The sequence below is a fragment of the Chiroxiphia lanceolata genome, chromosome 3, assembly GCF_009829145.1.
Source record: "Chiroxiphia lanceolata isolate bChiLan1 chromosome 3, bChiLan1.pri, whole genome shotgun sequence".
Lineage (NCBI taxonomy): Eukaryota > Metazoa > Chordata > Aves > Passeriformes > Pipridae > Chiroxiphia > Chiroxiphia lanceolata.
Genome location: NC_045639.1, coordinates 46,477,562 through 46,494,297, shown reverse-complemented (window position 1 = coordinate 46,494,297; position 16,736 = coordinate 46,477,562). Strand labels below are relative to the sequence as shown.

General features: G+C 34.5%; 1 protein-coding gene across 12 annotated transcripts in view; it reads left to right on the top strand.

Moving 5' to 3' along the window:
* QKI (QKI, KH domain containing RNA binding) overlaps positions 1 to 16,736 on the top strand; it is a 157,320-nt gene that overhangs the window by 99,430 nt on the left and 41,154 nt on the right. For all 12 annotated transcript variants that reach the window (XR_004356371.1, XR_004356373.1, XR_004356372.1 and 9 more), the window contains one exon: positions 6,125 to 6,268. Coding sequence is in view for 9 of the 12 variants with exons in the window: in XM_032684285.1 (XP_032540176.1) it covers positions 6,125 to 6,268 (144 nt within the window). In the remaining 3 variants the exon portion in view is untranslated. The remainder of the gene's footprint in view (positions 1 to 6,124; positions 6,269 to 16,736) is intronic.

Below are 16,736 nucleotides of genomic sequence, written 5' to 3'. Positions count from 1 at the left end.
CTGTACTGAATGATTGATTTATGTTTCTGTTGGACTTACTCATTCAGGCGCTGTTGCATGGGTACAATACCTATCAATTCTTATTTAAAAATACTAAAATTGGATCAGGACTAGAATTTGTTTATAATGACCTATTTGGTGACTTCTTAGTTAAATTTAACTTCTGTTTTGAAATTGCTTTAAATCAACGTTAACTTTTTTTTTAAATTCACACAACTTCTTTTAAACTACTCTTTGAATTTTTTTAAAACTCTGATATATATGTGAATGTTTTCATTATTGAAAAGAAATATTCATCTAGAACTACTGTCAGTTGTAATGTACCTACAGCACAATTTATTAGACAAAATGTAGTGTGGTAATTTTACTAAATAGCTGAATTTCTTCTCTCCACATCTTGCCGCCTCCATTTGACTGCGAGAAATGGTTATGACATATTATTCTGGTTTTTATATCTTAGGATAATTTTAATTCAAGTTCTTAGAGTGTACTTGAGTTAGCCTTTGTGTGGTTTAAAGGACTAAAGCTATTCTGATGCTTTTTAATTTTAGTGTTCAATTTGACATTATATGAAAACAGTCTTCCCTTTTACTCTAGCTTTTCTGTGGTTTTTGTCATTCAGTAGGGAGAGCAGCTTGTTTAATAGGTTGGTGAAAACAGAATTTTAATAGCTATCACTTCAAGATGAGTGAGAGTGCTAAGGTTCATTCTCAACACTTGCTTGAGCCAGCAGCTTTAAAAGGTTCCTGCTGTTGGTGCTGAGCTGTGTTTGTACCTTTTTAGTCACCTACATTACTGGAAATTGTATGAGATGGAGTGGAAAAAAGTGCATAGGATAGAAGTTGCGCCTTTTTTAATACTTTCTGAATAATAGCTTTCTGAAAAAAAATGCCATGTGGAAAACTTCTTTCACTCTTACCACATTGCGTTCATTTTCTCATTCTTTCTTTATTGTCTAACTAATATTTCCCTGCCTGCATATAAACAGATACTAGGGAAGTATTTTTCTTTTGGTGTTTATTTCTTTCTCCTTTAATGGCATTCTGATAGCTGGAAAAGACTGGATTCTACTTCACCAGTTTCTAATTCTTTAACCTTTTTTTAGGTAGTTGGCCATACTGTGAAGGTCTTTGTGGTGAGAAGTAAAGTTTGAGGATTTTTAAAGAGTTGATGACAAAATATTTTGTGATGGCTTTCTTTCTGAAAGTATTTCCCCCTTTCAACATCTGAATAATTTTAACAATTTCAATTAACCTTGACACTTCTTTCCTTTGGGTTTAGAGTTTTTGAAATGTATTGAATTGGCTCAATAGAGACCTAACTTTGTACTCCAGTCTAGGTGAGTTTTAATCATCTGCTTTGTGTAGCTTACAGGAAGCTAGTAAATTCTTGTTAAGTCAGAGTTTGAGAAATTAAGAGGAAAGCTTTGGAATGGGATATGAAGATGTAAATAGGAATGGCCATTAGGGCCCGAGATGCAGGGAGGTGTAAGACCATGACTTGAAATTCCTGTGGTATGGTGAGGGGTATGGAAAACACATGACACAAATTAACAGTAAGAGGGACTGCAGTATTTCCTCTCATGGAACAACCTTTCTAATATTCAAGTTTCACTATATAGACTCAAGTAAATGGCAACCTTTGCCTGCTTTTCAGCTCCCCCCCTAATTCCTTCCCCAAGAAAATTTCTGTAGTTGTTACTTTTTAATTTTTTGCAGCTAAATTTTGACGAGTTTTAGCAAGGTTGTTTTTTTTTTTCTTTCATACTACCTGATACATTGATCTTCATAACAAGATATATATTAAGTAGTCCGTTATTCTGTATAGGTAACTGTGAGGATAGTGAGTATATATGCACAGGCAAGAGAATGAAGGCAAATCTGCTTACAGAATAGGCCATATTTAAGGATACTGAAATTTCTGCCAAACAAGGAACACAGTGAAATTTCATCTGCCATTTATGTTGTTCTTAATGTTCTTTAATTTAGCAGACAAGATAGTTTGGTTGTAATTAAGCTCTTCTAATACTGTTGTTCCCAAGGTTGTGGCATAAATCACTTCACTCTATACTTTCCTGTGTCTTCATTGTCTCCATTTTTCCTGTATAATTCTTCCATAAACAGTCTTTGGGATGCAGGAAAACTTCATGCTGTAAATTATGTCTTATGCATGTAATTTTGAATATATACAATTGAATTTCTCTTTCTCCAAGTCTTAGTCGGGTTTTCTGATTTTCCCTGGTGCTGTTTCTTTCTTCAGTGTGCGTACTCTTCCTACTGTGGTAACAAATGTTTTTTTTTTTTTTCCCCAGAATAATTCTCATGGCAATTTCTCTTACTCCTTGTTGCTTTTTCAGTAGGTAGACCTGGCAACTACGCTGAATTGCTCAACAGTTGCTACTGAAGGACAAGGGGCAGTGGGCACACTGAAAGGAAAGAAGTTACATTTAAACCTAAGAAAAAGCTTTCTTTATCGTCACTGAACACTACTTGAACACTGAGCAGGTTGCCCAGAGAGGTGATGGAGTCTCCATCCCTGGAGATGTTTAAAACCTAGCCCTTCCCAACATGCATGAGTTCAACATGAACGGGAGGTTTGGACTGGGTGATGTTCAGGGTCCCTTCCCACCTCAGCTATTCTCTGAATCTGTGATGTGAATCTGGTTTGTCTTATCTGCAATTCACTCCAAGACCACCACATCTCTTAGTTTCTTTGTACTGAGTAAGCAGCAGGGCAAGTTGTACTCATTTTGTCCTGCCCTTCTTTTCAGCATTTTCTCCCAAAAAATTTTCAAAAGAAAACCCTAATCAACCCTTAAAATCTCAGAACATATTTCATGAGTCTTAAGAGAGATACTTTCCTCCTTGCGTTCCAGGGATAATTCAGTTTACCAGTTCAGACTTCCTCAACAATGTTTTGTTATAGTAAAAGACGTTTCAAGACTTGTTGCACAGAGGATTAGTTTAATATAAGTAAAGATTTTACTTGGGGGAAAATACGTTTTTCCAAAACATCCTTTTAGGATTTAAAAGGAGAATGAGGTAACATAAAAAATTGCAGCTCTTAACTACAAGAGGTTACAGGTTCTCTCTCTCTCCAGTCAGCATAACCCCATTGTATATTTTGCATCTGACTTTCTGTTTGAATGAATGAGCTAGTATGGACCTGAATTTCCTAATTTTGGTAAAAACAAACAAATAAATAATCAATTATACATATTGGTATAACATTCAACTAGAATTTTCAGCAGAGTAAAAGACATTTCTTAGAAAACTGTTAACCCACTAAGAAAACAACTTTGTGGGACAGAAGGGAAGCACTGGAGGAGTTCAAAGCCCCAGTGCATTGAGGTAGAACAGAAGAAATTGGAAGCCCATTCCAAACTCTGTCTTTTTTTCTTTTTGTTACTAACTGTTTTTTCAAAACACAGTATGGACTTTTATTCTTCTTAATCTTTCTTTCAGTCTTGCCATTTGACTTAATAAATGGTACTCTAAGCAACAAGACTTTTATTAATGTAATTCATGACCATAGAAGAGCATGTCATAGTCATACACTAGTTCAGTTATCTTACTGATAAGTAGTTTTTATGATTGCTTGTGCTGTAAGATCTGACCTTAATAATACCTGTAATTATTGACCTTACACATGATGTGTTCTACCTAAAAGTAAATTAGGAGAAAAAAAAAAAATCTTCTGTATCATTTGTTTGTCCTATGTACATCTTTTTTGTTCTCTTTTCTAACTGAACGAAAAATTCTCATGCTTCAACAGATAATTTGGAGTACAGCATCAGTACTTGATGTAACATTAATCTGAAACTTTTGAATAGCGAAAAACCAAGAGGCAGGCTACCTTGTTTTCAATAACAAAGAAAGAGTTTTTTGTGTTCTAAAAATTATGAATCATGAATGCACTACAACAATGTGAATTTTAATTTTTGCTGCTGACAGATGGTAAGTCCTCCAGGTTTTCCAAGTTTTTGAAACTTTGCACCCTATTATTTTCATTATGAAAGAAATTGATACGGCACCGTAAGGCCTCTTTGTTTGCCCACACTATTTATATAGTGTTTAATTGCATAGTAGCTAAAACTGCATTTAGGCATTCCTTATCTTTTGGAAACAGAACTTGCTGTTTTTCTTGGGGCACCTTTCCTTGTCATTTGTCCATTTGTCTCTCTTGGCCTTCCCCCCCCTCGTGATACTGCAGTAGTGCAGGTTGTCATGCATCTTGAGTTAGGAACTAGTACCTTTTCCATTCCAGCATTGTGTCAGTACAAGAAGAGGTAATTGCATGTTTCTTGCTCTGCCCTCTGCTGGTTTAGGAACCTTCTCTCATTCATCCTACGTGTAACATAATATTTTGTACTACCTCATATTAATATAGCTTGTCACCATCTTAAAAGAAAACAGCTCACTCCTGCATTAGATTAAAAAAATAATAATAAACAGAATTGTTTAAATAGTAATAGTGGAGTTTTGATCATGATTGAATAAATAGGATGCAAATACCTTGTCATAAATAGTTCTTTCAAAGATTGAATTGCAGCAGAGAACGTTATAACTAAGCTGCACTTCGCGTTGGGTTCTGTTCCATAAATAAGGATTATTTTTCTCTCTTCTTCACTTCTGAAATTCATAGAGCTATTTTCGCAGCCACCTTTGTTTCCAAAGTTGGCTAAGATAACCCCACACCACTGTAGCTGATAGTATGGATTAATGCATATGTGCATGTTACATAAATAGTGAAAAGAAGTTTTTTTCCAAGCACTGATTCTTTTACATAAATTTTCCTTTTATCTATCATGATTCTGTTTTTTCCCCATTTTTATCCTTATCCATTCCAGAACATTTTGGACTAAGCTGAATTAAAAAGAAAATATTTGAAGGAACAGTGATCCCTCAAGTATATATGAATGTAAAGCACTGTGAGCATTTGTTGGTATTAAATGTTCAAATATTTCCTCAGCATGTCTGATTTCCTGGAAGAACTTTTCATGAAATTTGGGGGAAAAGAAACATTTGTGATTGATTAAAGAAAATTAGGCATGGAAAATTAAAGTGTGAATTGCGGTTAAAGCACAAATGTGTATCTTACAAATAGGAGACTCTTTTATTATGTCCAGTATTTCAAATTTCAAATAAGTGGGGTTTATTTGTGTGGGCCTTTTTTTAGATTCAAAAGTTGTAATAAACATTTCTCATTTTTTACTTGTTTTATTACATTTTAAATATTGTCAGATTTAAGTGAGATTTTGCGGAAATTTAGCTAGCTGTATTTACAGCTTAAAAAAGCAGTTGGGAAGTTTCTTCTACGTTGTTTCATTATATAATTTTTTGAAAGACGTGAGTGTGTTGTTTAAGTTTATTGATATCTGTTGTTTAAAATTGTCTACATTAGAAACGATTTATTTAGCTTGCTCTCCCTTTCTGAAAACATTTCCGAGATTTATCTTTGGGATTATTAATGCCATGGGTGTGACAGAATACCTATCTAATGATGAAAGTCTTGTCACGTGCACTTCTGTGACTTCAGTATTAAAGCCATGCCATCTCCCCTCTTGCCTTCATCCAGTACATGTAGCTCTGCTTTGAAAATTACAACTTCTAGTCCTTTTCTCGTACTTGAGTCTTGAATCTTTTCTTCATGAGTATTTAAAAATGATTTTTAACACTGAAGAATTGCTTTCTTTTCCTTTGGAGTGATTCACATGGAGTTTCTATGTATGATGTCTCTTTCACTTTTCTTCAAAAGATTAGGTTGCTTAGCCACTAGTATATCTTATGTCTTTAACTCTCAAAAGGCTGCAAAGAATATTTAAAATAAGACTGTGTTTGTAATTCTTCTTGTTTTTATTCCTTTGTTCAGCCGGGAAAGGTAGTCTAAGAAACAGCATTTGTATAGTAGTCTTAAAAAAAATTAATAGGGTATGAGGTTGTAAAACACAAATCCCCCAAAAGGTATTTTGAAGCCTAAGTTCCTATAAAACAAAACAGTCTCCAAAGTATAAAGAAATATGGCTGAAAATACAGTTCACACTATTCATAGAATTTGTCTACTGCTTATGTGATTACTTCATACAGAATGTGTTTCATAGCTTCCATGTTTTAATTTTTTTTAGGAAGAACAGAACCGAGGCAAGCCCAACTGGGAACACCTGAATGAAGATTTACATGTACTTATCACTGTGGAGGATGCTCAGAACAGAGCAGAAATAAAACTGAAGAGGGCTGTTGAAGAAGTAAAAAAGTTACTGATACCTGCAGTAAGTATTTGTATGCAAGCCTTTGATTTCCATTTTCAAAGTTGCTTTTGAAATACAACTAATACTGCAGCAGTAAGAGTAAGCCTGCAGAACGGCATCCTAAAATGAAGTTTAGATATTCTCTTGTAATACTCTAGTGATCTTTAAAATGTCTCATCCGAGATTGAATTATTCCTTACAACAGAATAGTATTTCAAAGAGATGTTGGGGGGTTTTTTTGCCTGATTTTAGATATAGATGCAGGAAATTATCACCTTTAAAAGGCAAAAACTATTTGCAAACACTAGTTTTCTCTTTTTCAGTATTACTATGCATCATTTTAAGGCTGGGGAATTACGACATGCTTTTATGTTTCACTTTGAGATGATTCTGATACTTTAGGAAAAGAAGGCATGTTTTTTTTTGATCATCACATTAAACACTTTCCAAAAAGAACAAAATTCTTCAGTATCAGCTCTCCTGTCACTATACGTGAACGTAGGGAAACTGGAAAATGGGTTGTCGTTTTTATTTCCTGATAATATAAACTGCCTTCTGGCCAGCTAGATGACTTAAAGCCTCTTGCAGAGATGAGAATTGCCCTGTGAGAGCCCTTCTGTTAGATATTCTCTGTATTGTCACACAAAACAAGTGTGGCTGTATGGCGTATCCCATGTCATTAACTTGCATCTTGTGCTCATTTTTACCACCACTTTTGTGCCACTGTAAAATGATAAGAATAAATTGTATCTTTTTCAGTGGTGGAAAAATTTTCCATATTATGAGGAAAATATGAGATTATCTTGAGAAAGAAAGTATTAGGTGGTATTAAAATGACTACTGATTTTGGGTGCTTAGTGAATGCTAATAGATGCTGGCTGTGAGGAAATTTGTGATGACACATGGTGTCTCTATAAGCAAATTTATTCAGAACACATTTTTAAAAGTTACTAAAGATAGGGAGAGAGACTTAATTCTTGAATTATCAAAAAATAGTAGAATATGAAGCAGGAGGTATGAAAAAATGTAATTTACACCTCTGACATTGCACATTGTCAGTTTCTGAAAGCAGAAAATCACTAGAGAAAGTAGATCGTCAGAATTTATTAATTTATTAAAGAGACTTCGAGCACATTAGGGTTGAGTTTATAGTCAGGATTAGAAATGGTAGAAAGAAAAAGACTTTATATGGGCAAAACTTGGAAACCCTTATGTTTGTTCTCTAAGTACTACAGAGCAAATAGTTTTAAAAACATGCAGCTCAAATTTCCATGTGAAACAGAATTCATTTTGTCATACATCTGATTCTTTTACCTCCCTCTTATTGCTGAATAATGTGACTGAAGGGTCAACTTCAAGATCACGTGATAGGTCACAAACCCCCAGTATGTCTGAAGTACTGATGTGTATACTCTGTGTATGTTTGTGTTATACTTGTTTTGTGGAGCTGTTGGATGGGTGTGTTTTGAGCCTCAAAAATTTAATGCATTACTAGTTTTTTCATTGTGGTAGTGTCAGACAAATCTTTGTCTTGAAAACACTCTGGCTCATTTAGTAACTTAATCAGTTGGGGAAGCACTGTAATCCTCATTACAGAAATAATTGGTTTTCCCCTTTAATAGAAAACAACAACACAGGCCTAACTATTGTTCAAATAGAGCATCAGTTGAAATACACTTTGTCAGTTCACTTCATTATCATCTTTATATGTTATACATAAGCATAAGAGATTTAGGTGGTGCGCATTACTTGTGCAAGAGTTAAAGGTCTGCTGGCTCTAATTTCTTAAAATTATGCCTTGCTGAAACAGGCATGCGTAGTACATACTAATGAATTATTATATAGGTGAACTTGTTTTTTGCACCACCTATTGCATCTGCTCAATTAGTATAAAAAATGGCTGTTTAATCAAATTATGGTTTCAGGCAGTTTGAGAGCTGAAAAATTCAGTTTAGTATTAAATTATACAAATTGAAAACTTCTGAGGGAAGCCATAAACCTTCAAATAATCAGGATAACGATGAAGAAAAAAGGAAATACTAGCAAATTATAACAATATGGGTGAAATTGTGGATATTGGAAGATTGCAAAGATATTCTAAAACGTATGAATAGAAAATTGAAAATTCCCTTTCTTGTGGTAGAATACCTGCAACTATTACTGTTTTTCAGATGAATATAAAAGGATTAAAATTGATATGTAAATGTATTTGTTTTATTGCAGTCCAACTTGATTAAAGTTTGAGACTGTGGGAGAGAAGACTCCTTCTCGTTCTTGCTATAGAGTAACAATGCTTTGAGTTTCTGAGATAAATTTCAGAAATGTGTTAGTGTTCTAGTGCTAAGAGATGGGAATTAGTTGCTAATTTCTTGGAATGATCAGTTATTTTTGGACTCAAGATGTTAAAAAGCCTAATTTCCTAAAACAGATTTCTCTTTGAATGTACTTGGGTGAACAGAGACTGTTTCAGTACTAAAGTGTGTTTCTTTATGAACCTGTATCACTAATGATTTTTTCCTTGTGGATGTGAATTAATAGATTTTTACCAAGATGGTTGTATAGTCAAGCAGTTTATCTTTAGAAATAACAAAGACAACTTGAGGCAAACTGGCTGAACATGCCATTTTCCTCTTCCCAAGGAGAAGGGCCAATTATTATTAATTTATATTTAATTTCTATTTCTTTAGTATGAAACCTTTTTTTAATTTTGACTGTATTTCATGTTCTATAGGACTAATTCCTTTCCTCTTCCCATAGTTCAGTGAGATACTGGTCATTATCTAGACCTGCAATATCATACGGTATTGCTTCTTCCATGTTTTTCTTTGAAGAAAAGCTGAAACAATAAAATAGTCTGCAGACTTCTGAGATCCCATTGAGCTGTACTGTCCTTATGCCTCCTTCTGAAGCGAATCCTGCAGGTTTTTGCTCTCTCTTTATTTTGAGAGCTTTGAGAGTTGTGTGTTATTTGCACGAGTTCAGTAAGGATGGGTGGTTCTCTTGCAAAGCAAAGGCAAAAGGTCCTCTGGATTGTGCACTGTAGAATATAAGAAAAAACACAGGACTTGTGTAAGTGGAGGTGCATAAGTATAGCATATGGAATTAGAGCATCAATAAGGGTTTGAAATTGTTCTTTGAGGTCCTGGACTTTAGGGCTCAGTTCTTCTGCCAGAAATATGTTAGGCTTCTGCATTTCTAAGAACTCTTCTGGCTGAATGTGTTTCTATAGATACTCCTTTCATTTTACTGATGTCCAGGTCTCTTTAATTGGTAATTCACCTTTATCCTATCCTCTGTATAGGGTGAGGCACATACAACAGAATTAAAATTACGGACAAATACTTTTTACCCCTTTTTTCCTTGACTCCACATGTTTCCTTTCTGAGGAATAGATTGTATTTCTGGGTTTCTGCTTAGCTATTCTAATTTGGTCTGGAATCATTGTTATTCAGATTTTCTGTAGTGCTCTTCTTGTGTTGGGGCAGCTGTGGTTTTACTTGGTTGCTGCCTCCATCTTCTCTGATTTTTATTTTGTTCATACATTTGGATCTTGCCTGCAGTAGTGATTTTAGGCTTTTCAGTCTTGAATATCTTTAAATTTATCTGTATGGGAAAGTAAATGTGCTGTACACAGCATGATTTTTACAAATAGGACCGTTTTTGATAGTGATGCTTATTACATACTCATTCACTAACTGTCCTCCTTCTGTTTACTTCTTGTTACTAGAGACATTATTTTGATAGTATTTCTATATTTAGTCACTTGTATATGCATTTTCTTTGTATAACAGTTGAGAATGTAATGAAGGAGCAGTAGTATTGGTAGAATGGTTTATTTTTCAGTTGGATAAGCTAAAAGCAGTTCTGTCCCAAAGACTGCCTTCAGCAAGTGTCATGTGGTAGGGCTTGTTTATTAATTAAAGTAAATTTCTAGTACTTTCCTTATAGCTAGAATTGTAAATTTTCATTATGGTTTAGTTTCATCTACCTACAGTAAGCTGAAGGATGTCTTAATTTTTACCCTGAGAACTTTGTGTGCTGTGAATTCCATGAAAAAAAAAAGATAGTAGGAAAAAAATTAAGAATTTTTAACCATGCTTTAGCCTTATTTAAAACAAGTTGATATTATAGTAATACTGTACATAATTTGTTGCTCTGTAATTAGGAGTAACAAAAGCTTGAAATTTGAAAGATATTAGGAGAAGATTTCATTTGTTCTAGCTATCTAAAAGGCCACAATAAATTGTGCATGCAACTTTGGCTTCCCTGAATAGCTCTTTCTAATTCATTATTGCATGGTGTGTTGGTTTTACATTTTTGCTTTTGCAAGTGAGAAGAATATAATGCTGCCTTCCATAGTTTCCCTGTTGAAATGTTGGTCATGCTGTGCAATCCATTGTTTGCTACTTATTTAATTCAAGTCGTGAAATTAGTAAGTGATACAGTAGCAGAAAAAGGATAATGCTGTCCTTAAAATGTTTTTAGGAAATTGCTATATTACACCTGTTTTGTCAGTTCAGATACAAGTCTCTCACAGTGCAAGTCTTGTAAGTGATCGCTTACCCTGTGGTAGTGAAGCAGCCAAACGCCTTGGCAGTGACTACTGGATAACACGGTAAACTTTTTGATGTGGAGGAGAGGTGATAGCATGTTATTTTTAGTAGTGTGAAGTGGACTTAATGTTTCCATGACAGTATGAACCAAGGGCTGCTGCAGTCCTGCCATTCCTTCATGATTTGCTGTTCCTGCTTCCTGTTTTGCATCAGAAAGTATTGGCCTTCATCTGACCGCTTAGTGAGTCCATTTGGCAGACTGCTTAACCTTGTCCTAGCTGACTTGCTAGGGAGTTAGGTCTGTTTTAGCACTGACAGGAGTGGTGACAGGCAGACAGGGAAAAATGAAATTGTAGCAGACCACCCTTAAATAAACTTAAACTTCTATACAATGACAAGTGAGTATGTTCACCTGCAAATAGGATGAGAACAAAATATCCTCCTGCAGTGAGTTTCTGATTAAGACAGTGGAAAACAAAGAGAATTGTAGGTGTTCCTCTTGTTTTCTGCTGTCTGGTATGTCTAGTACTGTAATTTCAGTAGCTTATTTACAAATTAAATAGAGTATTAGTTATGTTGAGCAGTCCTTAAGTAAATTCTGCTATTCATTTTAATGGTCTTATTTTGCTGAAAATTTTTACTGTAATGCAAGTCTGACTTAAAAGATGAGAGCAAGAATGTCTTACAACCGTTCACTTAGAAAGTGTTTACATATTGTACTTGATATGCTACTGCAGCGTTAGATTTTTGAGTTTACGTTAATATTGACTATTAACAAAATTATTTCGGGCCATCTGCAAGTGAGAAATGGCTCTCTCCATTGTTGTATACTGTGCTGGAAACTGTAGACCAGAAGTTGCCTACCACCAAAATAATGTCTCTTGATGGAAATGATTTTTTGAGACCATATTTACTACAACATATCTAAACGATTTTCCACTTAATTGAAGTAACTTTAGTGTAAACTCCATTAAATTCCTCAACTGTCCTGAAGTGATCATTGTAGTACAAAGGAGAAAACTAATATTGTTCATTAGAATATTGTTCAGGGTGACAGAGCACTAGAACAAGCTGCCCAGAGAGGTTGTGGAGTCTCCTCTGGACATACTCAAAAACCCGCCTGGATGCCATACTGTGCAACCTGCTCTGGATGAACCTGCTTTAGCAGAGGGGTTGGAATAGATGGTCTCATGAGGCCCCTTCCAAGCCCAACCATTCCGTGATTCTGTGATGAGAATAATTTTGGAAGGTGATATAAAATGTCCTTTTTATATTAAGATTATAAATTTGTTTTCAACTTTCCATTTTCAGAAAGTTGGCAAATAGTTAAAGGGTAAATACAAATTTATGATGATCTGTGCTCTCATATATTTCAACTGATTGTTTTACAAATTTGGACATGTAGTCATAATCAGATATAACTATGTAAATATGTCTAGTTTTATTAGCTTACAACTTAGGTAGCAGTTCATATGAATTCTTGTTCTCCCTAGGCTTTCCTCGTACTTGCAGAAGAAAGAAGCTTCAATAGTTATTTCTAAGAACCTTAATCCCTCTATTACTCTGAGTCTTCTGGACATCTTTGATGGCTTCTAGAAGCCAAGGAAATCAGTTCATTGTACCTTCCTAAAGTTACTGTTGAATGCCCTATCTGTTTTTCCCTTTTCCTTCTCCACCGTCCTCTGTATTAATTAATTTAAGGTGTTACAAATGTATAACTTGAGAAATGGTAGATCTAATTCCTGAAAAAGACCTTGGGAAACTTACAAAATAGTCTCTTCTCAAAGAGAAACAAAGAAGCTCTGTTGCCTGAAACTCAGTAGGCACATGCCCTTCCAAGGCAGGATTATGCATTGATTAGGAGCTCTAATTAGGTTCTGCATGGGTTTTGCCTGTCTTCCAGAAATGTACTTAATCTGTTTGGGTTTTTGGTAGCATAGTTGTGGAAGAAAAAATGGTAAAAATTGTGTTGACCTGTTCTGGTAATTAATTTTGTGATATCTGTAACTTCTTTTTAATTTTTCATCCCATTTTTAAAACTTGCTTCCTCTAGTCCTGGCTATTTTTCCAGTGCTTCCTGTAGTCTTTTTTTTCCTTCTTTTTATTTCTTCTTCCATACCTTTGTTCTTTTTCTATTGATGGTCATGGAGCAGAAAGTGTAGGTTGGGACCTTTGTATAAAATCTTGTTAAAGTATTTCTCTGCTTATTCCAAAAGTAGATGATTAAGCTAAGGTTCTCCTTGTCTGTCCATCTAAAGATGGTGATAAAACTGCCATGAATTACCAATGCATTATTTTTCTTATCCTTCATTTCAAATTAGAATTGTGTTTTGGTTGATTGATTTTCTTTTTGAAATCACAGCTTTATACCAAAGTGAAAGAAATGGCAGAATTGTGATTCCTGGGGAGATGTAGTATAAAGAGTTGGAATTTTTTGTCCTGTACTTCTAACAAATTTTAATACTAAACACCAGACTATATTGAGGATAGTCAGAACACTTTATGTACAAGTCATCTTGGCAGTGGTTTCTGGGAGAATCTTAGCAATTGCAAAGATTTTTGTGTGAAACCATAGTAAAGTAATCAGTAAACATTTCCCTTTTCCAGGTATTTAAAGCATTCTTTATTGCTAGTGTTAGTTTTAAAATCTAGATTTCTAATTATGCAAAAATAAGGCTTGTCATACAAACATCTGTGGTTTAATGCTGACTGATGATATACAGTCATCTAGTTGCTCTACATTATGCTATTTTGATACCAGAACACAGAAAATTCTAACCTGTGGAAAAGTGCCCAGGTTTTTTCACCTGCTATTCAATAGAAAACTGAAATGCTTCTTTTTAAAAACATTTTCTGTAGAAATGCTTGAGCTTCCAGTGGAGCAGTAGTAAGGTTTCTCTTTCATAAGTTGCTTATAGGCTAAGGCTTTAATAGAGGAATGTTATGGACCCACTTAGCGGCAGAAACGTAGGTGGGCATGATATAAGAGGTTGGAGCTAACTGTGTTCAATAGCTTATATAATTTTGGACTAGGTCATTTGCAGCATACTTTGCATTGAACTGGAGAGTGGTAAACCATCCTGGAAAAGGATTAGATGAGATCTTACTGGAAAGTGACATTGCTTAGAACACAGTTAATAATGAGAAGCATTTAAGACTCCATCAATTAGTAATTTTTTTGTGTGTATTGTTGGAGATGGTATGGGCTTTAATAATTTTTTTATTTTATATCTTGTGTATTTTAATAAATATTTTAAAAGCTCTGCCTTATTTTCAAACATACTTTATTAATAGGGATAACTTAATGAAAACAGCACTGCCTTCTACATTTTCAGTATTACCATTATTAGCTATATGTTCCCACAATGTCTGTTGTAAAGTGAAGTGTGTTTTAAATTTCATATTTCTCAGAAATACTGGATAGAAGGAAATCTGAAGACCAGCAAATCTAATGAAGAAGTCAGGGGTCTCTAACACTGTATCCAGTCCTTTAATGTTTTAGCCTTTTATAAACGAATTGGAAGATGTGAGGTTTTCTTTCTGACCAAACACAGCTGTAGATGCTGAGAATTTGAGTTGCTTTATTTATAAATAAATAATTCCAGCCTTTGATAGATACTTTGCTACAGCCTCCAAAATTGTATATTACAAATCCTTTTTCATGAGACTGAAAAAATCAAAGCCCCAAAGCCACCATTTGGAGTTGGCTGCCTTAAGACGGTTTGAAGCAGTTTTGATGAAAATTAATTTTCAGTCATGTAATTGCATGCATCACTATGCTCTCATCTTAGGAGTAGCTTCTTTGTGATTCCTTCACTCTCTAGTTTATGTGTTATAGTTTGAAAACTAAATTTAAACTTCAACTACCCTGATTTTCTTGGCAACCATAGAGATTTGTCATATCTACTCACAGGCACCTGAGTGCTGTGGTGTTGGAAGTAGACAATTCTAGTTCATTGCTCGGCCTTTTGGCTGTGTTAGGCAGCAGGTGGCCTTATTTTTCTGTGTCTGCAAATCTGAGGTTTTAGTTTTCAATGAGTAGAACTGTAGCTTCTGGGTCTTAATGAAAAGTTTCAGAGTTTTAAAATGGGAACTTGCTTGCTTAGTTTGTTAGAATTAACAGTCAAAATCAGTACTGTCAACAGACGGGTCAAATAATAAAATCTTAATGTATTGTGCAGAAAAGCTGTTTGCAGAAGTATAATGACGTGTTTTTTTCTTGGAAAATAAATTCTGAAAGGCCAAGGGATCTAAGAGGAGTGTCTGAATTTCTCCCACAGTTTTAACCTGCTGTAGTATATATGGTAATATTGTGTTAATCTGATTTTTCGGTTAAAGATATCTTGTTATTTAGAACATCGTTAATATACTGGTTTTTTCTTCATTCATGCAAAAAAACAAAGCCTGTATTTGCCTTTCAGTAGTGATTCTTGAAATTACTGATCCATTTCCAAAGAAGGTAGTTGGGCTATGGAGAGGGACTGCTTTAGTGTTCCTTACAGTATCAGCTCTGCTCTTAGTGGATGGTGGAAAACTCTCCAAAGAGATACTGTCTTGCTTGGCAGTAAGAAAAGCTTCAGGGAAATCTGTTGGTTTTGAAGATTCAAGAAAGGTAAACATGGAAAAAATCAGGCTTTTAAAATTTCCTGGGTCATAGAAACACTTGTTCTCACCTATGTAGCAAAGATACTCTTTAAATAAATGTTAACTTCTTGTCTGTAAACTGTGGGGATAGCACCATCCTGTTTTATGAAATACTCTGAGGGGCAAATGTTAAAAATAAGTATATGAGAGGTCATTACTGGAACACTATTTCTTTTTGTAGCAATCTCTAGTTTTGCCTGTCGTTCTTGAAAACAGAGGAATGAGCAAAGTTTATATTATCATATAGGATTGGAGATTGTAGGGAAAACTGAAGGTTCTTGGTGTTCATACAGAGAGTTGTGCTAAGAAGTGATTTAATTGGTTTCAGCTTAGAATTAATTCAAAATTGTCTTGAAAAATTTTTTGTTGCATAAGCCTTCATGTAAATTCTACATCTTGCTGAAATATTTTTGTGGAGAAACTTTTAACCTTATATATAAATATTTCCAGCTATGTTGCCTTTGTGCTACAGGTAAACTAGGCATTAAATGATGCCTCCCTTAAAAGTAAATGAGAAGATTAGCAGTGGTGCAGGGTCACCTAGGAGTCCTGCTCAACTGGGCAGCCTTAGAGGAACTCTAACAGTATAATTTGAAAAAAAGTCATCTCTTTTTTCCGTGCAAATAATTTTGCAGTGCTTGGAAAGTAAAGTGAAGCATGTAAGACACTAAAGCTTGATAAATAGTGCAATTTATTCTTATTATGCCATGCTTTACATTTTATATATTTTACAGCTTTTTGTAGCAATCCCAAAATACAAAAGCTAATAGTTGTTAAACAATACTTTTTTCCACTGCTATCTGTAGCTGGGATTTTTTTTAAAAGATCCTAAGGGAGTCCAGTAGCTAGAGCCCATTTCAATTAATAGTACTTTGTACATCTGAAGTATACAGACTCTTCTAAAAATCCTAGTATAGGTTACTTCTAAGAACTTGAAAGATGCACAATTGTGTGGCTATGACACTGTGATCAATAGTTTAGGTTTGAAAGCTAGGAAGCGATTTTTACTGAAAGTCTCACATTGATTTGGAAACTTTAGAAATCTTTGCTACGACAACTTGTATAATAATGTAGTTTAAACATATTCTAGGTGCTGGTTTTATTTATTTTTGCTACATTTTAATCTGTTTAATCAATTTCCTTCAAATGTGAGTCACACATGCCCTCTCAGACTAGTAATAAAGTTGAGAATAATGAAGGAAACTAGGTACATGATTCAATGTCATTTAATGAAAAGCACATGTGGTTTAAGGCATGGCTTCTCTTACTAGATTGAGTGAATTCTTTCTGAT